Below are 25435 nucleotides of genomic sequence, written 5' to 3' on the forward strand. Positions count from 1 at the left end.
TAAAATTGGAGATTATATTAATAGTAGTACCTGTTTCATAGAGTTCTGAGGATTAGATTAGTTAATAATATGTACAGTACTTAGAACAGTATCTGGCATATAGTAAATGCTTACATGTTAGCTGTTTTCTTAGTTGGACAAGGCTGACCCTGGCAAAATTGTGAAATAGACAAAGTTGGCCTGTACACTCATTCATCTCTAATAGTTGGGTAAGTGGTCCTTTTTCAAGCTGCTGCTGTCTTTGGCATTCCTTCCCACGTTGTCCTTCACTAAACTTTTGCGTGCTTGTTCTCCCTGCCTAAGCAATGAAAACGCAACTCAAAAATCCCCACCCTATTTTCCTGTTATTCATTATAGTAGGAATTGTGAGAAAAGTAATCTGATTGGATGACTTCACACTATTAATAAATAAAATTTGTGAGTAACTTGTCTTTGTAATAGCTCTGAGTTGGTTTTGCCTAGGAATAGTTCATTCATTTGCTTCTGCCTGCTTTTCAACTTTTATATCAGAACCCAATGATTATTTAAAAATTTCTACCCTTTCTTTCTCTGTTACACAGATAACATAGTGTTTGGTTAAAAAGATGGCCTTTAGTTGGACTAGGTTTGGTCGTGACTTTTGGTTCCTATCCGGGCTTCCCTGGTAGCTCAGACAGTAAAGAATCTACCCACAATATGGGAGACCCAGGTTCAATCCCTGGGCCAGGAGGATCCCCTGGAGAAGGAAATGGCCATCCACTGCAGTACTCTTGCCTGGAGAACCCCGTGGATGTTGTTTGGTTCCTGCGGATGTTGTTAATGGGACTAACTGTTCAGTGTGAGCAGAGGATGGATAGGATGTATCCATGTATGAGTGAAGTAGCATGTGCATAGCTTCTGTGAAAGTTGCTTTACTGTATTTTAAATGCTGGCTTGATGTGCACTCTTGAAAATAATCTCCCCACTTCTGTGTGCAGTTAAGAAAAGCCATAATCGTCTTTTATCTAGTTAAATTGCAGGTGTCCTGAGCATAAGGACGATATTTTAATTAACAGATACATCTTTCCACATTTCTGAGTGTGTCGTAGACCTTCTGTAACCCGTCCTAGGTTGTTGCATTAGGTTTGCTTATAAGGACTATAATTTGCAGTGCATGATTGACCTGTGATGTGTCTGAAACTGTGTATAGGAAGCGTGCTAAGATGGGTTCCACAGTAGCTCAAGGTCAGTCTGTGTGTCCATCTGTCCTTGTGTTTATCACTCCTCCTTTCTTGTTTGTTACTCTCTAAGAACTGGAGACGAGCTGACTCACTGGAAAAGACTCTGATGCTGGGAAAGGTTGGGGGCGGGAGGAGAAGGGGACGACCGAGAATGAGATGGCTGGATGGCATCACCGACTCTGTTGACATGAGTTTGAGTGAACTCCGGGAGTTGGTGATGGACAGGGAGGCCTGGCGTGCTGTGATTCATGGGGTCGCGGAGAGTCGGACACGACTGAGCGACTGAACTGAACTGAAGAACTGGAGAGTACAGAGAAAGTTGGTGAAACTACAGATAAAGCCCTAGTATGTAAATAGGTAGAATTTCTCCTGAAATGACTGGGATTCAGATTTTAAAAAGGAGCCTTACTATGGTTTGAGATTTGACATACCGTAAATTAACACAGTGTTTATGTATCAGTGGGGTACTAGTTATCTGGGGGTTTAAGACAAACCGTTAACATTGTAGCTTTTATTAATTTTCCTAATTAACACAGTGTTGACTTACTGAAATGTAAACTTTATAATCTTTGTTATATTTTAAGGACTTAGGTTTGTTAGAATGAAGTTACATGTACTTGTTGTACTGGTAACTGCCAGTAAGGCCAAAGTCACCATGACAGTGTTAGTTTATTATTGTTATTTTTAACTATTATTTTAACCAAAGTTATTTTGTCCAACTTATCCACACATTGCTTGGAAGGGATCTTCTTAGTGAATATGTTTGGTATACAGATGAGATAGATAACAGTGATCTCTGAAGGAGGGGAAGGTCAGCATATTTTTAGGTCTTACTGATTCTTAATCATTTATACATGATTTCACACAGATTTAGGACTTCCAGAGGATGTTTAATGACCACAGAAGTCTGTGCACTTGTGCCCTTGCCACCTCAGGACTTGAATACTTAACCAGCTCCTGTGTGCCTTTGGCTTGGCACCTAATTGTTAGTGGTAGGCACTGTCTACTGAGGTCTTGCTACAGGAGTGGATCCCATGCTCTAGAATCTCTCCTATTTTTCCTGAAATTGCTGAAAAGCTCCACTCCTTTCTGTGTTCAGGTCACTCAACATGGTCTCCTCTCTGGATTTTTCTCAACATAGGATTGGTCCCCACTCCGTGCCAGTAGAATCTCTGAGCCAAAGTTCTTGACAGCTTGGCTCTGCTGTGCTCGCTCAGTCATGTCTGACTCTGCAACCCCGTGGACTGTACCCCGCCAGGCTCCTTTGTCTATGGGGTTTTCCAGGCGAGAGTGCTGGAGCAGGTTGCCATTTCCTACTCCATGGGATCTTCCTGACCCAAGGATGGAACCAAAGTCCCAGGTGTCTCCTGCATTGGCAGGTGGATTCTTTACCACTGGTGCCACCTGGGAAGCTCTGATTGAAAACCGAGTGTAGGGAATGATATGGCACAGTGTTCCACAAATCATTGTTCCAGAAACTAGACCCAGGGAGACATACAGTAGGTGCCAAATATGGATAGAAGTGTTGTGGTTGCTTGGAGTGTATATACTTGAAATGATTTGAAAAACTTTGAGAGAGATGAGATTTGAACTGAGCTTTAAAGGATGGGTAGGATTTGCCAGAACTGAGTGTATATGTCTGTTGTGTTTGTTTTTCTCAGGTAATGTCTTCATGTTTATGTTGTGGAGGGGTGGTAGTACATGAGTGGGTCCGGGGTGTGTGCTGTGTTTGTGTGTTGGGAAGCAGCTGAGAGTTTGTGCTGTTACAGAAGAGTTTCAGAAAGAGGGCCCTGTTATTAGGATTATTTTGGTAATGGTTAGCTGGATGGATTTAGAAAGGGAAGGTACTTAGGAGGCTATTAGAGTAGTTCTGACCTGAACTGTGAAAAGGGGTTGATGGCTGCTGAAATGGAAAGAAAACTGATTGTACAGAAACCACTAGAAAGAATCTAAGGGGTGAAGGCAGAATTCAAGATGAGTCTGAGTTGCTGTGCTGGGTCCAGTAGTATTAGTGGTGTCCTTAATGGAAACCAGAGAGAGAAGTCAGGCTGGGGTTTGTTGTAGGTGGACGATAAGAAGTTTAATGTGGAATGCGACAAGCTATTGGAGTCACGCAATGAGGTGAGATTTGTAGACATACGGTCCACCATGTCATGAAGCTTTAGGATCTTGCTCAAGACCAGTTGTTTTTTCTCTTGACTGTTATGAGGAAGACAGTGATGTAGAAAGATGCTGAGGGGAAAAGAGGAAATGACTATGTGGAATTTGGAGCTCAGGAGTTAAAATATAAATATTGCCATTCAGAATTACCTTGTGCTAATACTTTAATAGATCCTGAAAATTCAGCATGCTTGGAGTATCCTTCTAGTTTTAGCTTTCATCTTTATTCCCCTAAAATGCTTTCTGAGCATTTGTAAATCTCCACAGGTTTATGTTAATTAATATCTACATTAACAATTTACATTAAAAACTAATAATGTAGGCTTATTAATAAAGCTCATATAAAACATATCTTAGACCTTCCTTTGGATAACTGGCTGTCATTTGACACTAACTGGCAGTTAAGTTTCTGTCAGTTTGTTTCTTAAGGAGTTTGTATTTGGTGAGGACCATTTCACTTCTCTAGTTCCCCTTCAGAGGGTTTTAGTAGGTGGTTGGGGGAATTTGTAGTGTATTTACAATTTTGAGTAATTGACCTCAAAATAGATATGTTTCTTTGTAGTGTTTAGTAATGCTTCACAAGTATGGTCTAATTCACTGCTAAGCATGACAGTATAAAAAATGTTCAGTTAGGAGCCCCTCCCTTTTGCTAGCCACTGACTCATGCATCATAATACTCAGTTTTATTAGTGTTTGAACTTGGAAGTATATCAAAAGCAGTCGTGAATTTAATACTAGAAAATGGTTAATATGCTTGGAGACAGTATTCAGTCTGCAGGTGGGATTCGATGTATAGATTTGTGGACTCTTTGGTCCACAAGATGGGAACTGCTGGCATTGCATTTCACCCAAGGAATATTTAAGAGTAGTGGTTGTGTCTCCTGCCCCTTGAAGGGGCACTTATACAGATTTTATTGTTGCTTTGTGTACCAGTTAACTGAAGTATGATTCACTGGATAGAATTTGGAAAGCTGTGTTTTATGCAAAAGTAGGCTTGTAAATTAAATTTACTTGGGTATTTGAATATATGTTTACTTGAAAGATATTTAATAATGGTTTTATTTCAGTGTGCAGTATTAACTCTTAGAGCTGGTTGCTGTTAAAAATAATTTCATGTTCTTTTGGGGATGTTTTGACTTTGGTAGAAAAAGTGTACTCAGTATTAATTTCATCTCAGTAATGCAAAATCATGTAGTTGAACTGATGTTATTTTCACTCTTCCATTACATTTACTATTACCGAAGTGACTTAGCAGCAGCAGCAGCAGGTACAGATGATGCTCTCAGATAATTCTCTCCAGGATTTTAACTTTGTAAAAAAGTTTTATAGTATTAAATTCACAACTGCTTTTAATTATATACTTCCAAGTTCAAACACTAATGAAACTGAGTATTTGATGCATGGATCAGTGGTTAGAGAAAGGGAGGGGCTCCTCAGTGAACATGTTCATACTGTCATGTTTAATGGTGAGCTAGACCATACTTGTGTAGCATCACTAAACAGTACAGAAGAAATATATCTATTTTGAGGTCAATTACTCAAAATTGTAAATACACTACAAATTCACCTGTATTTAAAACTGAATTTTAATTTTCAGTTATGAAAAAACTATCCCTGCAACGTCTCAGTAGAGTGTATACTGTATGTATCATTGTCTAATATAATGCACTTACCTCAGAATTCTTGAGCTTGGTTTTGGTATTGCTTAGTTACCTGAATTTTGGGGAGGGATAGGCTATGTATCGGGCTTCCTTGGCGGCTCACACGGTAAAGAATCTGCTTGCTGTGCGGGAGACCTGGGTTCGATCCCTGGGTTGGGAAGATCCCCTGGAGGAGGAGGGCATGACAACCCACTCCAGTATTCTTGCCTGGAGAATCCCATGGACAGAGGACCTGGCTGGCTACAGTCCATGAGGTCACAAAGAGTTGGACACGACTGAGTGACTAAGCATCCAGCACACACAGGCTATTTACCAGGCTCACATGATGATTTTTTATTTTTTAATGGCATGGTCTTTTGTTTGTTTTCTGTGAGACATGAACATTTAAGTTATGCTGGCACAGTATTGATTCCATGAAGATTAGCTAAGGTAACATAAGGCCACAAACTGTTTAGTTGAGACTATATCAAAGTAATACTTATCAAAGCAGGCGTGAATTTTTGAATGTGAATGTTTTAAATGAAATGTTGAGATTATGTATCCTTGGATATGTACATTATGTCATTTGTTCTTGTCATGTTAAGTTTCTGTTTGCTCATTTTAGTTTCCAGTAGCATGAGCAAGTAATTTATTTATATTTCATTCCTGAGAAACCAAAGGAAGAAACTGCCTAATGAGTATGAAAGTTGCCATTAAATCTCAATTGTCCATTTTATGGATGCTTTTTATGATTTTAGCCTTTGCCTTTCAACACACTTTTGGATTGCTGTCAGATTGTGTATAGTCAATAGGTGCAAACTAAATTTAAAAATCTAAGTAGATAAATATAAATTACCTGGATTTGAGAAAAATAAAGTTGCTGAATGAGAAAAGGATTTCAAAGTTAAATATAAGCTATATATATATATATTTTCTTTTTTCTATTGACTTGGTTTATACCATCTTTCCCTCTGCAATAGTAATAAGTAATTCAGGTAGGAATTGACTTATTGGTACTACCAACTTAAATTGTCACTCACTCAGTTGTGTCAAACTCTTTGTGACCCCATGGACTATTCAGTCCATGGAATTCTTCAGGCCAGAATACTGGAGTGGGTAGCCTCTCCCTTCTCCAGGGGAATCTTCCCAACCCAGGGGTGGAACCCAGTTCTCCCACATTGCAGGCAGATTCTTTACCAGCTGAACCACAAGGAAAGCCCAGATTGGGTAGCCTATACCCTTCTCCAGGGAATCTTCCCGACCCAGCAATCGAACTGGGATCTCCTGCATTGTAGGCAGATTCTTTACCAACTGAGCTATGTGGGAAGCCCTACCACCAACTTAAGATTAATGATAATAGTGCATACACACATATGTTTAAGGTTTTAGGGGAAAAATATCTTTCCTGTACCTAATTTGACTGACCAACCCAATCAGCTGACTTTTTGCTATGTTAAAATTCTAAAGATCGGAGTCCATTATTAAAATAAATGAGTAGGATTAGAATAGAGAATTTATAAAAATAAAGCCTTTTTAAAAAAATAAATACTTTTGGATAAAGTAGCAGGCTTCAAGTGAAATTCAGTTTTGGTCTCCTTTACAGGAATAGCTATTCACAGTTCTGCAGAACCACTTACCACATTTTGCAGTATCTCCTGAGGAGTCAGAGTCTGAGCCACCGTGACGACTGAGTCTTGTCTTTGTTCTGATCTGTAAACTGTGCTTTCATTCTGACCATGTACAAGGTGGAGGTTATAGCATGGAAACTAAAATCTTAGTAAGTGTCATTTTTATTTTAGCTATTAAATAGTAGGCTCTCTTATATTGAAATTGTCCTCTTAACAATGTTTACGCTATTAAAAGGAGTGAGGACTTGGCAAGCAGGAACGTAATAATACACTTGTAAAGTGAAAGATTTTGCTTTCCAGGTTCAAAAGGAAAAATACTTGAGAAAGAAGGAAAAAACTTCTGTTACTTTTCCTAGATTTCTTTCATTTTTTTGGTTTCACATAGGTAGCAGGATGATACAAATTTAGTTGAGAAAAGGATTTAAGAAAAGGAAAAGGCTGGCTTTCGTGGCCAAAGTCTAAATTCAAGCCATTAAAAAAAATCATTACATTTGCTGTGCAAGTTGCTTCATTTATAAATTGGTTGTCATTAAATAATAAAGTCTTCATAGTATTGTAGTGTAAGTCCAGTGTAAATCCTAGGAGCCTTTTAAATAGTTAATGTAATTGAGTGCATTTTAAATATTGAATATTTTGAGTATAAATATGCAGAATTATGTTGGAGTGATTATGCTAGTGGTTATCTCAGGGATGTTTCGTCGATTGATTGTCCTGAGAGTAGGTAATGTGCAGTTTTTATTTTTTGCACTCTAGACAGAGCAAGATTTTTAGGATATAGGCTATCAAGGAACATTATCTTGTTTCACATTGTTACTTTGTTAATTGTAAGCATTACTCCTCAGCATCTTTTCTACCTGTGCTTATTAAGAGCAGTGGGTAATTAGCACATTTAGGCTGCTTTTCTCCCTTAGGAAAAAGGATAGAGTTGACTGTTTGATCTTCTGAATTCTTTAGTGAATCAAACATTGTGGTACTATGCCTCAATAGCATAATAGTCTGTTGCTCATAATTTAAGAATGTTATGTGTTTAAGATACATGGTTTGTGTTCTGTCCCTTACCTTTGAATCTTTTAATTACTGGTTATTTTTCTAAATTGATGGTGATGACCTGGCTGAGATGAAACATTTCTGTGAGAGGCTTCCTGCTTTAACCTCCTCCTCTCTTAGAACAAACTTCCCTTTGCCTGTCTCTCTTGCATTCCAAAGTACATTTTCATTAAATCCCCAGGTCTAAGTTTTTTTTTTGGAAACTATCTCCAGTGTCTCTCTGGAAATTAAAAAAAAAAAAAGATTTCAGTATGAAATGTTACATGCGTATCTTGAGAAATTGATATTTTATAAGTTGAGGTTACTTTTATATTTTGGGCATGTTTTCAGGGGTGAAATTATGTAGCTATTGTTTTAATAACCATGTCCTAATTATTTATAGCTTCCTGCCTGACATAACTCACTTCAAGAAGTGCACAATGTCAGAACGTGGAATTAAGTGGGCTTGTGAATACTGTACGTATGAAAACTGGCCATCTGCAATCAAGTGTACTATGTGTCGTGCCCAGAGACCTAGTGGAACAATTATTACAGAAGATCCATTTAAAAGTGGTTCAAGTGATATTGGTAGAGATTGGGATCCTTCTAGCACCGAAGGAGGAAGTAGTCCTTTGATCTGTCCAGACTCTAGTGCAAGACCGAGGGTTAAATCTTCATATAGCATGGAAAATGCCAATAAATGGTCATGCCACATGTGCACATACTTGAACTGGCCAAGAGCAATCAGATGCACTCAGTGCTTATCCCAGCGCAGGACCAGGAGTCCCACAGAATCTCCTCAATCCTCAGGATCTGGCTCAAGACCAGTTGCTTTTTCTGTTGATCCTTGTGAGGAATACAATGATAGAAATAAACTGAACACAAGGACCCAGCATTGGACTTGTTCTATTTGCACATATGAAAACTGGGCCAAGGCTAAAAAATGTGTTGTTTGCGATCATCCCAGACCTAATAATATTGAAGCAATCGAGTTGGCAGAGGCTGAAGAGGCTTCTTCAATAATTAATGAGCAAGACAGAGCTCGATGGAGAGGAAGTTGTAGCAGTGGCAACAGCCAGAGAAGATCGCCGCCAACCATGAAACGGGACTCGGAGGTGAAAATGGATTTCCAGAGGATTGAGCTGGCTGGTGCTGTTGGCAGCAAGGAGGAACTTGAAGTGGACTTCAAAAAACTAAAGCAAATTAAAAACAGGATGAAAAAGACTGACTGGCTGTTCCTCAATGCTTGTGTGGGTAAGTTTCTGCGTTTTTTGAATGGGTTGGGAAAAGATATTAATGACATGAAAGATATAAGGAAGGAAACTATTTAGCATTTAGTTTATTCAGCATGGTAGTTACACTCCCAGTGTACATGCATAAGAACCTCTGAATTTGTGATCTTGTCATTTGAATGGATTGGAAAAAGATATTAAAAGTAACATGAAAGATATAAGGAAGGTCAACATTATTTAGCATTTAGTTCATTCAGCATGATAGCTACACTCGCAGAGTGCATGCATAAGAACCTCTGAATTTGTGATCTTGTTGTAACATTGTCCTATATTGCCTGCCATTTCATTGTGCATGTGTCTTTCCATCTTTAGAGAGAAAAATGTCAAGTTATAGCAGAGTTTTTTACATATCTGTAGTAAAATAATATACCTGCAGTTTAAAACTGCTACTCTGCTTATTGTAACAAGATGTGACTGAGGCGTGCCAGCTGCAGCTTCCGAGTGTCTGTACACAGTGTGAGCGTCTTGTGATGGTAGAAGCTTCAGTCAGATGTTAAAAATACCACAAAAATGTGTGACTCCTAGAAGTTGAACAGACATAATACTGACCTTGAAAATGCTGATGTTAATTTTTTGTGAATGTCTTGTAGTGAATATTTGCAAACTTCGTGAAACTGAGTTCATGTGGCCAGCTGATTCTGTAGTTCAAATTATGATTTGTGTGTTTTGTGTTTTGGTACTTTCCTAAGGAAATGCTGGATGTTAGCCTCAGTTACTGGCTCAGAGCTGTTAAGGGACAGAGACATGTTGTGAGAGTAAGATTTTCTCCAGTTACTGATCTTGTGAGTTAATTATTTACGATGTAATTCACGAAAGCAGTTATTTGTATGCCCCCCACCACTTTTGAGTAGATTAGCTATTTGAATTATATAAATTTAAATTATTTGGTTTGGGTGTTTACTTTGACATTCACTTTTGTAAAGAAAATTTTGAGTGACTGCTAAAGTTAAATCTTGTGTGGAATAATAGCTATGCCTTAAACATGGCTTAGGGTGGTGGGGGTGTGTGTGGTGTGTTTGTGTATTTCCCAGTACCAATTAAGTTTGTTTATCCTCCTGAATATAGCCCCAAGAATATGGAGTACATAACTTACGAACCTACAAGTCCAAAGAGTAGGTTTCAAGAAATCTGTTTTTTTGTTTTAGCTTTGTCCTGGCCCCCCAAGAAAGTGCCAGCCGATGAGCCCTTCTGAACACCAGACACAGCCAGCACGTAGTAACCATTAGCTCCAGTTTTCTCCTATGCTGAGGATGGGAAATGAAAGCACATTGAGCTGTCTTCAGCCATCTGTGCTGTCCCATTACAGCCCATCGATTCTTTTTCTCTCCCCAAATAGAGGTAACACATATGGTGTGAATGTTTTTTCTTTTTTTTAAAACCCGGAGATACAGAAGGGTTTTATTTATTATGAATGTTTAAAAATTGAGGTCAAATTCACATAACATAAAACTCATCATTTCGAAAGTGAACAATTCGGTGGTATTTAGCACATCCACAGTTTTGTGCAACCATCACCTCCATCTGGTTCTGAAACATTTTCATCATCCTGGAAGAAACCCATCACCCATTTAAGCAGTTGTCCCACACCTCCAAGTCCCCGGTCCTCAGCAGTCTGCTTTCTGTTTCAGTAGCTATTATTGTGAATATTCCGTACAGATGGAATCGTACGCGATCCTTTGTATCTAGGTGTGATTGTCCTTTAATTACCCATCTGCTTTCTGGAGCACTGTTAAGATTATTTTTGCAGGCAGTAGTGTAATATGTTAATATTAACTGTAAGGTGGTGTTATAGTACCTGTACGTTTATAGAAGGTAAGAAACTAGATTGCAGTGATTTTTTTAACCTCTTTAGGGTGACTGTTTCTTCACGTTAGTGGATCTAATGATAAGAACTGCTTTGAAATATTTTTTCCCCTTGACATGCACAAGTTAGACCTGTCAGTATATCTTTGTCTTTATGGCTGTTATTTCTTGCATTTCTGACTATTGTGTCTTCTTGATGTTTGTCTTTCTTTCCATATATTGAATTTTTTTGGATAACCATCTTTTTGCCTCTTTGAATTCTTATAACTGAGCAAAGTCAAGTCCCCATTCCCACATACTCCAGAGTTTCTAGGTTCTTAGGGCTAGGAATTGATTGGTTCTTGGTACTGTGGATTCTCTTTCCTACCAGCAAGTATTTCTGAGTTTTCACTGTATAATACGGTTCTAAACAGTTGTATGAAAGATTTTGGTCCTGTCTTTGTTGGATAGTCATATCCTTATTTGTAAATATCATTGAAATATGTTAACTTTTAGTTGTTTGCATTGTGTTGGGTTAGCAGAAGTCCACATGTATTGAAAATTAATCTTCTGCCTTTCTGTCTGCCTTATGCTTTCCAGATTTCATTAGATATGGTATATTATGGTTTACCGATTTAGACATTTAATAAAGCCATCTTAGTACTCGCTTTGGTAGCCTATATACTAAAAAAAATTATCTCCAAAGTATGTACACTAAGTATAAAGTGTATACTATGCATAAAATTTATACTAAGTATAAAATGTGAGACTTTCCCATTTGAAATTGAAATAAATCTCAACCTCAGGCCAGCATTTTAAAATGGGAATGAAGATTCAGTATTGAGAAGGCTAAAGCTGAAGTTTCCACAGTATTAAGAAAGTATCTTTTATGTGACTGTTGGGTATAAGTTTCACCTCAGTCATATTCTCTTGTGTGGTGAGGGGACGTTGGGGACAGCAGTGCCAAAGCCAGAAGAAAAGGAATCTGGGAGTGGGTGCCCAAATGGTAGAGGCAGAGATGTGGTTTAAATGTGCGCCTCTCTCTGGAATGTCTGCAGTTTAGTGCCAGGTTGTTTTCTGGGAGCTCTGTTGGTTCTAATCATGGTCTCCCTTTCTCACTGGATAGATGATGATGTCCCTAGAATTAAGGCAGCACCACCTAACACGTTATTTTAGTGCTGCTCTTCTACCGAATCAGCTGCCCTTTAGAAGAACAACAGGGGACCCCCGGATTGATCCCTTGAAAGGACACAGGGTCAGATAAGAATCTCAGGTTAAATCTGTACAGTAACTTCTTGTATGCCTGAACCCTAGACTCTCATATCCAGCTGCTACCTCTTTATCATTTTTCCTTGAATATGTAGTATTTCAAACTCAGTGAGGCTAAAACTGAGCAAGCCTCTCAAATCTGTTCTCTCCCTCTCCCATGTTGGTTGATGACTTTGGACCCAGCAAGTTCATTTATATTTGCTGTGTCCAAAGCTTTGGTCATCCTCGGTTTTCTCCTTTTTCTCTTATACTTCGTTCTCAGTGGCTCTGTCTTCAAAATATATCTAGAATCTGGTCACCTGTCATCACCCTGGTCCAAGCTGTGATCATCTCTTTGTTTGTATCCTTCTTTACAAATTGTTCTCAGAATAGGAGCTACTCCACTCAGAGCCCTCCAGTGATTCCCTGTGTTGCTCACAGTAAAAGCCAATTTTATAGGCTCTCTCTGCTCTCTGTCCCACACCTACTTCCCCCATTTTTAGACACATTTTCTCTCTCTGATTCCGGCAAGTCTTGCAACCTTTCTTACCTGCAGAGAAGCCTCAAGGCCTGTGCACTGTCTGTCTCCTCTTCCTGGATCACTTTCTGTAGACTGCAGGATTGGCGCCTGTGCCTCCTGCAGGTACTTTCTCACAGGTCATCTTCTCCGGGAGGCCTCCCTGACTGCTGCATCTGAAGTTTCAGTCCTGTTCTCTATCCTTTTCTCCCAACTTTCATTTTCTTCACAACACTTGTTAACCTCCTAGTATACTTATTAGAAATCATCTCATTTGTCTCTTTCTTAAAATTTAAAACTTTTTTAGCAGATTTATTTTCAATTGGAGAATAATTGCTTTACAATCTTCTATTGGTCTCTACTGTACAGCAATGTGAATCAGCTATAAGTACACAAGAACTTAAGCTTTATGATGACCAGGAATTTTGTCTGTTTTGTTCACAGCTGTTTCCTAGTACTTTAAACAATGCCTGATACATAGCAGACATTGAAATTTTTGTTAATCAGTGAATAAACTTTTGTGGAAACTGGGATCTGGACAAGTAGACCTTTCAGAGACAAAGCTTTTTGCTTCTCTCTTAAATTTCTCCACTTTGCTTTCTCCCCACCTTTCTGTACTTTTCACCTTACAGACTGCCCTCAACCAACTTGGCTTCTTGTCAGGTTAAGACAGCAAGTAGGTCCCATGGATCTTATTTTAAGAGGTCTCAGTTTATCACTAGGTGGTCTATGGATATGGAAAATCTGAAGTCAGACTTCTTTACATTTAATTTCTCCATCTTCCTGATGAATATTTGATAGCTTGATGAATATATAAGGGAAAAAATTATTGTATGTGTTTTCTATACCTTGAGTCCTAAACTAAAGTTTTTTTCTTGAAAAGTTTTTGTTCAGTTACCATTGGACATGTTGCTTCCTGTTTTGCATTTTGCCTTAAGCAGCTGCATATTTCTTACGTTTAACTTGTCCAGTGACCCTGCTGATGAAGATGGAAAGGATTTGATATTGGAGGACAGTGAGAAAGGAGTGCTGTTGAAGGCATAGGAGGAAAAGAATTGTGCTTGGCAATGGCATTAGAGAGAACATATGCATTAGTAACATCTCTGTTGCCCCCAAGCTTTGGGGTGACCTACAGTATGTACTGGTGTACCCCTGTTGAGAATCAGACTGATGAGCTAACCCAGAATCTCATTATCATGGAGCATGTTGAAATGGAGTCACGAGGATTGTAATCTTATTACTGAGCAAAATTCTGGTGTGTCTAAACATTGATGATTCTTAAAACATAGGAGATACATTAGATTTAATTTTTTCTTACAAAGTGTCTGCAAACATTTTGTTGTATTTGATAGAATGTTTTTCTCTTTCTTATAACTTCTGTTGAAAAGTAATATTTGTGGCAGTTATATACTGTATTTATGCCAATTATATTTTGGCCCCCTTACTATATACAGTGTTACATGCATGTGTCCACTCCAGAGTGTTAGATGTTAACTGTAGACTGTAGAAATGTCTAGAACTTGTGCGTTGTTAAACATGTCAGAATGTATTGCTTTCATTAACACTTTTTTCATTTTAACAATAATTAGTGTATAGGCTTTTTGCATTTTAAAATGGTCTTTTCCATTTATTTTGGTACTGGTATTAAAAATCATGTGTATGATGGTTTTTCTCAAGGAAGTGAATTACTAAGGTTTTATTTAGTGGTATTTTCTTCCTCTTTTGTAAAGGGTTTCAATTCCAACGTGTGTCAGTATTGGGGAGCTTCCTCATGTCTCAACAGGTAATTCTCAAAACACCAGCAGGGTGCCTGAGAGTTCAACTCAATTCTGATACTGTCTATCCTATAGGATTTGCAGGTTGAATCAAATCCTGTAGGTGAAGGAGTCAGTCCCAGAAGACCTCCCTCCACTTCACATGTCAGAAGCTAGCCCCAAGCCCAGGTTGTTAACCTCTACTCCTGTCTGCCTGTAAATCAGAGGTTCCCATGACACTCCCACCCTCACGCACCTTGGGTTTGATAAATTTGTTAGAACACCTCACATAACTCAGAGAAGCAGTTTACTTACTGGGTCACTGGTTTATTATAAAAGGATATGGTAAAGGATACAGATGAACATCTAGATGGAAGAGATGTGTAGAGAGTAAGGTTTGGGGAAGGGGCATGGAGCTTCCGTGATGCTCTTTCCAAGTGTGCTACTCTCCTCAAATCTCTGTGAGATCACCAGGCTGGAGGCTCTTGAAACCCTGTCCTTTTGGGGTTTTACGGAGGCCATATTACATAGGTATGGTTAATTAAATCATTGGTCACTGGAGTCTCCTGCTTCTCTCCCCTCTCCCCTCTCTGGATGTCAGGGTGGTATAGTGGATGGAGCTGAACATCACAACCCTCTAATCACATGGCTACTTCCACTGGCAGCCAGCCCCCACCTTGGGGTGGGATACAAAAGTTACCTACCCTGATGTGTTTTCAGGAGCTGAGGAAAAGAGACCAAATATTATCTCACTGCTTTTATCACTCAGGAAGTTTAAGGGTTTGGAGAGGCTGTGAGCCAGGAACAGTGGATGAAGGTCAAATATATATATATATTTATATATATTTCAGTTCAGTTGCTCAGTTGTGTCGACACTCTGTGACCCCATGGACTGCAGCATGCCAGAATTTGCTGTCCTTCACCAACTCCTGGAGCTTGCTCAAACTTGTGTCCATTGAGTCAGTGATGCCATCCAACCATCTCATCCTCTGTTGTCCCCTTCTCCTCCCGCCTTCAATCTTCCCCACCATCAGGGTCTTTTCCAAGGAGTCAGTTCTTTGCATCAGGTGGCCAAAGTATTGGAGCTTTAGCATGAGTCCTTCCAATGAATATTCAGGACTGATTTCTTTAGGATTGACTGGTTGGATCTCCTTGCAGTCCAAGGGACTCTCAAGAGTCTACTCCAACACCACAGCTCAAAAGCATCGATTCTTTGACACTCAGATTTCTTTGTGGTCCAACTCTTACATCCATACATGACTACTGGAAAAACCATTGCTTTGACTAGACGGACCTTTGTTGGCAAAGTAATGTCTCTACTTTTTAATATGCTGTCTAGCTTTGTCATAGTTTTCCTTCCAAGGAGCAAGGGTCTTTTCATTTCATGGCTGCGGTCACCATCTGCCGTGATTTTGGAGCCCCCAAATAAAGTCTCTCATTGTTTCCATTGTTTCCCCATGTTTGCCATGAAGTGCTGGGAACGGATGCCGTGATCTTAGTTTTTTGAATGTTGAGTTTTAAGCCAACTTTTTCACTATCATTTTTCACTTTGATCAAGAGGCTCTTTAGTTTTTCTTCGTTTTCTGCCCTAAAGGTGGTGTCATCTGCATATCTGAGGTTATTGATATTTCTCCCGGCAATCTTGATTCCAGCTTGGGCTTCATCCAGCCCCGCATTTTGCATGATGTACTCTGCATATATTAAATAAGCAGGGCGACAATAGACAGCTTTGAAATACTCCTTTCCCAGTTTGGAGCCAGTCCATTGTTCCATGTCTGGTTCTAACTGTTGCTTCTTGACAGTTTGCTCAGGAGGCAGGTCAGGTGGTCTGGTATTCCCATCTGTTGAAGGATTTTCCACCTTGTTGTGATCCACACAATCAAATATATGGCGTAGTTGATAAAGCAGAAGTAGTTGTTTTTCTGGCACTCTTGCTTTTTCTGTGATCCAGTGGATGTTGGCAGTTTGATCTCTGGTTCCTATGCCTTTTCTAAATCCAACTTGAACATCTGTAAGTTCACAGTTCACGTATTGTTGAATCCTGGCTTGGAGAATTTTAAGCATTATTTTGCTAGCGTGTGAGATGAGTGCAATTGTGCATTAGTTTGAACATTCTTTGACATTGCCTTTCTTTGGGATTGGAATGGAAACTGACTTTTTCCAGTCGTGTGGCCACTGTTGAGTTTTCCAGATTTGCTGGCATATTGAGTGCAGCACTTTCACAGCATCATCTTTCAGGATTTGAAATAGCTCAACTGGAATTCCATCACTTCCACTAGCTTTGTTCGTATTGATGCTTCCTAAGGCCCACTTAACTTGGCATTCTAGGATGTCTGGCTCTAGGTGAGTGATCACACCATTGTGATTGTCTGGATCCTGAAGATCTTTTTTGTACAGTTCTTCTGTGTATTTTTGCCACCTCTTCTTAATATCTCTGCTTCTGTTAGGTCCATACCAGCTCTGTCCTTTATTGTATCCATCTTTGCATGAAATCTTCCCTTGGTATCTCTCATTTTCTTGAAGAGATCTCTAGTCTTTCCCATTCTATTGTTTTCCTCTATTTCTTTGCATTGATCAGATAGGAAGGCTTTCTTATCTCTTTGCTGTTCTTTGGAACTCTGCATTCAGATGGGTATATCTTTCCCTTTATCCTTTGCCTTTAGCTTCTCTTCTTTTCTCAGCTATTTGTAAGGCCTCCTCAGACAGCCATTTTGCCTTTTTTGCATTTCTTTTTTCTTGGGAATGGTCTTGGTTCCTGCCTCCTGTACACTATCACGAACCTCTGTCCATAATTCTTTAGGCTGTCTGACTGTCAGATCTAATCCCTTGAATCTATTTGACACTTCCACTGTATAATCGTAAGGGATTTGATTTAGGTCATACCTAATGGTCCAGTTCCCTAATTTCTTCAATTTAAGTCTGAATTTTGCATATATATATATGTATATATCTGGTCATCTGAATGATGATATTTTTTCCCTATAAATCACAGTGTTACATCCAGAAATACGTGTTGCAATGTGTACTTTTCTATAATGACTTTTTTAATTATTAATTTTGAGATACACTGTCTGGTCAAATGAAAGGAGTCTTGTGCAATAACCCAAACAAAATTAACTTCGATGGAAGAAAAAGTCATGTATTAGTTTTTGAGGGATGGTAGTGTTGTGTACTGGAATGATAATAAGGTGATTTATACTAAGAAAATTACAACATCAAAACAGAAAAGGAAATTCTTGACTTAACAGACAACAATGATTTTATCCATTTATTCAGACGTATTCAGTTCAGTTCAGTCGCTCAGTCATGTCCAACTCTCTGTGACCCCATGAATCACAGCACGCCAGGCCTCCCTGTCCACCACCAACTCCCAGAGTTCACTCAAACTCATGTCCACAGAGTCGGTGATGCCATCCAGCCATCTCATTCTCTGTTGTCCCCGTCTCCTCCTACCCCCAACCTTTCCCAGCATCAGACTCTTTTCCAGTGAGTCAACTCGTCGCATGAGGTGGTCAAAGTATTGCAGTTTCAGCTTTAGCATCAGTCCTTCCAATGAACACCCAGGATTGATCTCCTCTAGAATGGACTGGTTGGATCTCCTTGCAGTCCAAGGGACTCTCAAGAGTCTTCTCCAACACCACAGTTCAAAAGCATCAATTCTTTGGCGATCAGCTTTCTTCACAGTCCAACTCTAACATCCATACATGACCACGGGAAAAACCATAGCCTTGACTAGACGGACCTTTGTTGGCAAAGTAGTGTCTCTGCTTTTTAATACACTATCAAGGTTGGTCATAACTTTCCTTCCAAGGAGTAAGCATCTCTTAATTTCATGGCTGCAGTCAGCATCTGCAGTGATTTTGGAGCCTCAAAAAATAAAGTCTGACACTGTTTCCACTGTTTTTCCATCTATTTCCCATGAAGTGATGGGACCAGACGCCATGATCTCAGACGTCTTAGTGACTGACTTTTTAACTTTAGAGGTAATTCAGGGCGTATAAGTTATTGTGTAAACCAAAAAAAAGATAGAAACTTATGTTTTATAGTTCAGTAAAGTATTCCTTTAGCCTTAAAAATTATTAATTTACTCTGCCGAGGTATTTTATTAAATTGTCTGAAAACAAAACATTAGGTATCTTGGAAAAATGCAATGTTAATGACGAGTTAGTGTCCAAATTTGTATTTTTTTACTTGCCTGGTACTTGACTTGCTTGTAGGCACTTATCCCCAGCCCTTTGGGTTTTCTCTGATGTACATGACTGATTTAAAAAGTTTGGCAGGCAGAACAATATCCTCCAGGCCCCCCAAAAGGCCTAAATCCTAGTCCCCAGAATGTATGAATATGCTGCTAATTACTTGGCAAAAAATGTAATTCAAGGGCCTTGAGTTGGAGAGATTATCCCAGATGATCCTCGCGAGCCCAGGGTAATGTGGGTCCTTAATTGGTGAAGGAGAGAGATGGGAGGATGAGAGGGGGCAGTGGAGCAGCAGAGGTGGTAAGTGGTGCAGGGCTCTTGGCTAAGGAATGCTGGCAGCCCCTAGAAGATGGAGAAGGCACAGCTACCCCAGACTCTCCCTGTGGAGTGCACCTGGATTTTAGCCCAGTGAGACCCCTGTGGAACTTCTGACCTCTCCTAAATTTTAAGATAAAAAATTTGTATTAAGTCACTAGTGAAATTCCCTCAGTTGTCTCTGACTCTTTGTGACCACATGGATAGTCCATGGAATCCTCCAGGCCAGAATACTGGAGTGGGTAGCCTTTCCCTTGTCCAGGGGGTCTTCCCAAACCCAGGGGTTGAACCCAAGTCTCCCACATTGCATGCGGATTCTTTACAAGCTGAGCCACCAAGGAAGCCCTAAGTCACTAGATTTGTAGTAATTTATTAGAAGCAGCAATAGGAAGTTAATACAAATGACATTTAAAAAAATTACAAGCTCAGTTCAGTTGCTTAGTTGTGTCCGACTCTTTGCGACCCCATGAATCGCAGCACGCCAGACCTCCCTGTCCTTCATCAACTCCCGGAGTTCTCTCAAACTCATGTCCATCGAGTTGGTGATGCCATCTCATTCTGTTGTCCCCTTCTCCCGCCCCCAATCCCTCCCAGCATCAGGGTCTTTTCCATTGAGTCAACTCTTCACATCAAGTGGCCAAAGTATTGGAGTTTCAGCTTTAGCATCAGTCCTTCCAGTGAACACCCAGGACTAATCTTCTTTAGGATGGACTGGTTGGATCTCCTTGCAGTCCAAGGGACTCTCAAGAGTCTTCTCCAACACTACAGTTTAGAAGCATCAATTCTTCGGCCATCAGCTTTCTTCACAGTCCAACTCTCACATCTATACATGACCACTGTGAGGGCGGGGCGGGAATTACAAAGAGCATCTTAATTTGACAGTTTCAGAAAAAATTAATCTTTACTAGTTCAGTGTCATAACAAGAGTCTTATTTTGTTATATAATGAGAGAAGTTGAGGCACAAAGAGGCTTACTGACTCACCAGATGTGATGTCACTACGTTGTTATCCTTTTTTAGACAAAGGTAGCATATAGGTGTGTGTGTAAGAAAAAATTCAGTTGTATGTATCTGTAACCTTAGATTACATTTGTAGCATTAATGGCTACTGGATGTGTATGTGGTGTGTGTGTGTAATGGTGGAGGTGGCAGGGGCAGATTTCCCAAGCCAGTCTGTTGTTCCATGTCCAGTTCTAACTGTTGCTTCTTGACCTGCATACGGTTTGCTCAGGAAGCAGGTCAGGTGATCTGGTATTCCCATCTCTTGAAGAATTTGCCACAGTTTGTTGTGATCCACACAAAGTCTTTGGTGTAGTCAATAAAACAGAAGTAGATGTTTTTCTGGAACTCTCTTGCTTTTTCTGTGATCCAGCAGATGTTAGCAATTTGATCTCTGGCTCCTGTGCCTTTTCTAAATCCAGCTTGAACATCTGGAAGTTCTCGGTTCATGTACTGTTGAAGCCTGGCTTGGAGAATTTTGAGCATTGCTTTGCTAGCATGTGAGATGAGTGCAATTGTGCGGTGGTTTGAACATTCTTTGGCATTGCCTTTCTCTGGGATTGGAATGAAAGCTGACATTTTCCAGTCCTGTGGCCACTGTTGAGTTTTCCAGATTTGCAGGCCTATTGAGTGCAGCACTTTCACAGCATTATTTTTTACGATTTGAAATAGCTCAACTGGAATTTTATCACCTTTACTAGCTTCGTACGTAATGATGCTTTCTAAGGCATACTTGATTTCTCACTTTAAGATGTCTGGCTCTAGGCGAGTGATCACACCATTGTGGCTTCTGGGTCATTAAGATCTTTTCTGAGTAGTTCTTCTCTGTATTCTTGCCACCTCTTAATATCTTCTGCTTCTGTTAGGTCCATACCAGCTCTGTACGTTATTGTGCCCATCTTTGCATGAAATGTTCCCTTGGTATCTCTCATTTTCTTGAAGAGATCTCTCCTCTTTCCCAGTCTATTGTTTTCCTCTGTTTCTTTGCATTGTTCACTGAGAAAGGCTTTCTTATCTCTTTGCTGTTCTTTGGAACTCTGCATTCAGTGGGTATCTTTCCTTTTGTCCTTTGCCTTTAGCTTCTCTTCTTTGCTCAGCTATTTGTAAGGCCTCCTCAGACAGCCATTTTGCTTTTTTGCTTTTCTTTTTCTTGCGGATGTCTACTTGGAAATAGCCTCAGATCCCGCAGTTTAAGGGCTCAGTCTCACTAGATTGTCTCCTTCTTTCCTACCCCCTTCAGATGCCAGTACTCATCCAGGTTGTCACCTGTGTTTCTGACTGTAGACTATAAATCCTAGGTTCTGACAGTCACCTCCTTGGGTTCAATTTGTCGGAATGGCTTACAGAATTCGGGGAAATAGTTTACTTACTAGGTTGCTTTTTTATTATTAAAATAGATGATTCAGGAATAGCCAGGTGGAGGAGATGCACATGGCATGGAATGGGAAGGGATTCTCACAGCACCTCCACAGGTTCACCAGCCTAGAAACTCTCTAAATCCAGCACCAGGGATTTTTATGGAGGCACAGTGGATTAAATCATTGGACACTGGTGATTGTTTCAACCTTCAGCCCATCTCCTCCTAAGGAGGTGGTAGTGGGGTGGGGCTGAACATTCCAATCTTGGAATCATTGGGTTGGTTCCCCTGGCAACCAGCCTCCATCTTTAGGGGCTTTCCTAAAAGTCACCTTATTAACATAAGCTCAGAGGTGTTTGTTTGAAAGGGCTTGCTATATGAATAACAAAAAAGTCCTATTTATTTCATCTTTATCATTCTGGAACTATGTAGGAACTGAGAACACAACTAAGTACTATATTAAAAGATTCCTTTCTGGCTCTTAATAGGAAATTACAAGGGTTTTAGGAGTTATATGCCAGGAATAGTAGATGAAGACTATATATTTCTTATTCACAGTGTGGTGGTGTTTTTTCTTCTTGATTTGGTTGAAAGAAATGCTGTTACTGGGACTTTTGAACGATGTTTGATGCCAATTAATATTAATGTTTTCAAGCTTCTTTTTCGAGTCAGCTAAATAAGTATGCTGCAATGGCACCCCACTCCAGTACTCTTGCCTGGAAAATCCCGTGGACAGAGGAGCCTGGTAGGCTGCGGTCCATGGGGTCGCTACAAGTCGGACATGACTGAGCGACTCCACTTTAACTTTTCACTTTCATGCATTGGAGAAGGAAATGGCAACCCACTCCAGTGTTTTTGCCTGGAGAATCCCAGGGGTGGGGAAGCCTGGTGAGCTGACGTCTGTGGGGTCACACAGAGTCGGACACGACTGAAGTGACTTAGCAGCAACAGCAGCAGTAGCAGCAAGTGAAGTTTATTGCCGTATCCTGGAGAAGACTCTTGAGAGTCCCTTGGACTGCAGGGAGATCCAACCAGTTCATTCTAAAGGAGATCAATCCTGGGTGTTCATTGGAAGGACTGATGCTAAAGCTGAAACTCCAATATTTTGGCCACCTCATGCGACGAGTTGACTCACTGGAAAAGAGTCTGATGCTAGGAGGGATTGGGGGTAGGAGGAGACGGGGACGACAGAGAATGAGATGGCTGGATGGCATCACTGACTCGATGGACATGAGTTTGAGTGAACTCCGGGAGTTGGTGATGGACAGGGAGACCTGGCGTGTTGTGATTCATGGGGTCGCAAAGAGTTGGACGCGACTGAACTGAACTGAAGGTAATCTTATTACTTGCTAATATTTCTCAGCATTCCATAGCTAGGGCACATTATTTGAGCTTGATTTTTAGTATGGTATTTTACTAGTATTTGTTCTGTTTGCTTTGCTGTGTTTGCTTATACCTGATAAACTGCGTCTCTTTCCATCTTTAGAATTTTTCCTGCCTTGTGGAATTGCTTAGTTTTAAGCTATGGTTATTCTGTAACTGCTGGACCATTTTATTTGCTTGTAAGGTTGGTTTTATATTGATACCAAGCTGTCCTCCTGAAAGATACTCTTATTTAGTGTCCCTTTTTCCTTAATACATCGCTTTACGTATGAATGAATGTGAAGCCTGCAAAAAAGGTCTTCTTAGTCTTTGACATTCAAAACCATCACACTTTTTAAAAACATTAAAAAAATTGGTTTGAGTTGCAATATTCTATTAAAAGCTTTTAATAGCATCCAGAATATATGCAGACTCCTGCAGCAGATCTTTGGCACTGCATCCTTAAAAGGAAAGCAGGCTGCTGCAATGCTGGCAGTGCCTTGTATGTCCTTGGTTAACTCTGTGTGATACTCTTCATGTGAGATGTGCGTGTAGCTATAAGGACGGTGGTGTCTTCACTTCATACACATTTTTGGTAGTGGATCTCCTTCCTGTCCTAGGTAGTTGATATTACAGGTAATGGAATTCTTTTCGGCACTGTGAAAGGAATATTGTCTTCAGCTAGTTCTGTCTTGTTTTTCTTCAAGTTTCAAAGGATTTCCTTTTGTGCTTTTGGAACCCTTGTTTTAAAATAACATTTTAAGTCATGGTTTTTAAGTGAATCTTGGTAATTCTCCAAAATGTAAGATTGTAGTCTGGAGGGAATATTTTAAGTGTTTCCCCTGGCCAGTTCAGTATGGCTTTTCATAGTGCTTCCTGACACCTGGGATAAGAAAGAAGCTTCCAGGAATATGTGTGTCAAGGCAGATGGACGACAATGGCAGAAATAGAGCCCTGGCAGGATTCTTCTGGTTGCCTTTAGTCCCTGAGACGTAATTTCTGGCTTTTAGAAATGATAGATTACATAGGGCTGCCAGCTAATAATGTGCCTCCTATTGCTGAGAAAGGGAATATGTCTAATGATTCTTGGTTGTATGATACTGACGTTCGAATGTGCATCACTGATTTAGTGAAGGCTTTCTTTCTTTAAAAACATTTCATTAAATGAACACATTGAATTATGAAATCCAAAAGTAGCATTTAAATATTAAGTATGAAACGATATATTTAAACTCCCGGAAACTTTACTGTTTACCATAAAATGTCTTTAACTTTAAACATTTAATAAACTATGCTTACGGTTATAAAAATCAAGCAGTTACAGAAGGAATTTATAAAGAAAAGTAAGTTTCCTTTTCTCCACCTTCACTTCTTTGTGGAGATAACCACACTTTCCCTCATCAGCCTTTCATTCTGAGAAATTTCAGAACCAATAACTAAGTTACAAATATAATACATTGAACACCAAATGCTTTTGAAATAAGTTTTCCAGTTGTTAGTACTTTGCCATATTTTGAGCTTTCTTTTTTTTATTCTGTCTCCGTCTCTCTGTAAGAGTTTTTCCTGAACGACTTGAGAGTTAACTCCAGCTGTCATGACATTTAACTCTAAATATTTCAGCATTGTATGTTTTAAGAACACATTTCTCCTGTATATTCACACAGTATAATTATCCAGAAACTCCAATATTTGAAATCCACATTCAGCTTCACCATTAGTTTCACTAATAACTTCTGTTCCAGCTCCACTCAGTCAAGGTTGTTTAGTTGTTTTATCTCCTGTAATCTGAGCAGTGCCTCAGGTGGTTTTTATCTTTGTTTTTGTTTACTCACGTCATTACGTTTTCAGAGGCCAGACCATTTGTTTTACAGGATGAGCCTCAGTTGGAGGTGATTAGGTGAATATAAACATTTATCTTTTGAGAAGGAGGGAGGAACACTACATAGGTGATTTTTGAGGTAAGACCTCTAATATCTCTGAATATTGTCCTTTTGTCATTGTTTTCCTTTAAAAAATTTAATTGTGATGAAATATACATAGGGAGAAGGGAATGGCAAACCACTTCAGTATACTTGCCTTGAGAACCCATTGAACAGTATCCAAGGCAAAATGATAGGATAGTGAATGAGGAATTCCCCAGGTTGGTAGGTGCCCAGTATGCCACTGGAGATCAGTGGAGAAATAACTCCAGAAAGAATGAAGGGATGGAGCCAAAGCAAAAACAATACCCAGTTGTGGATGTGACTGGTGATAGAAGTAAGGTCCGATGGAAAAGACTCTTGAGTCCCTTGGACTGCAAGATCCAACCAGTCCATTCTAAAGGAGATCAATCCTGGGTGTTCATTGGAAGGACTGATGCTAAAGCTAAAACTCCAATACTTTGGCCATGCGACGAGTTGACTCACTGGAAAAGACTGTGATGCTGGGAGTGATTGGGGGCAGGAGGAGATGGGGACGACAGAGGATGAGATGGCTGGATGGCATCACCGACTCGATGGACATGAGTTTGAGTGAACTCCGGGAGTTGGTGATGGACAAGGAGGCCTAGTGTGCTGTGATTCATGGGGTTGCAAAGAGTCTGACACGACTGAGAGACTGAACTGAACTGATACATAACAAAATTTGTCATCTTAACTTTTTAAGTGTACGGTTCAATGGCTTTGGTACATTCACATTATTCTGTAACATAAATAACCATTATCTGTGTCCAGAACTTTTTCCACCTTGCAGAACTGAAACTCTGCATACAGTAAGTCCCCATTCTCTCTTTCCCTGCTCCTGGCAGCTGCCACTCTCCCGTTGCTGTGAATTTGACTACTCTGGGTGCCTCCTAGAGGTGGAGTCACATGCTGTTTGTCCATTTGTGACTGGCTTATTTCATTTAGTGTAATGTCTTCATGATTTATCCATGTTGTAACATGTGTCAGAATTTCCGTCCTTTTTTTAAGTTGGAATAATTCC

General features: G+C 39.9%; 1 protein-coding gene across 3 annotated transcripts in view; it reads left to right on the top strand.

Moving 5' to 3' along the window:
- ZRANB1 (zinc finger RANBP2-type containing 1) overlaps positions 1-25435 on the top strand; it is a 78024-nt gene that overhangs the window by 21744 nt on the left and 30845 nt on the right. Inside the window, exons 2-3 of one of the 3 annotated variants that reach the window (XM_088842414.1) lie at positions 6603-6776; positions 8057-8907. In XM_088842414.1, coding sequence (XP_088698540.1) covers positions 6736-6776; positions 8057-8907 — 892 coding nt within the window. In that variant the 5' untranslated portion in view covers positions 6603-6735. Of the gene's footprint in view, positions 1-6602; positions 6777-8056; positions 8908-25435 lie in introns of those variants that run through there. The other 2 variants (XM_088842415.1, XM_088842416.1) reach the window with 2 other exon arrangements.

The sequence above is a fragment of the Moschus berezovskii genome, chromosome 12 (genome assembly GCF_049115385.1).
Source record: "Moschus berezovskii isolate FMDL1 chromosome 12, NW_MosBer_1.0, whole genome shotgun sequence".
NCBI lineage: Eukaryota > Metazoa > Chordata > Mammalia > Artiodactyla > Moschidae > Moschus > Moschus berezovskii.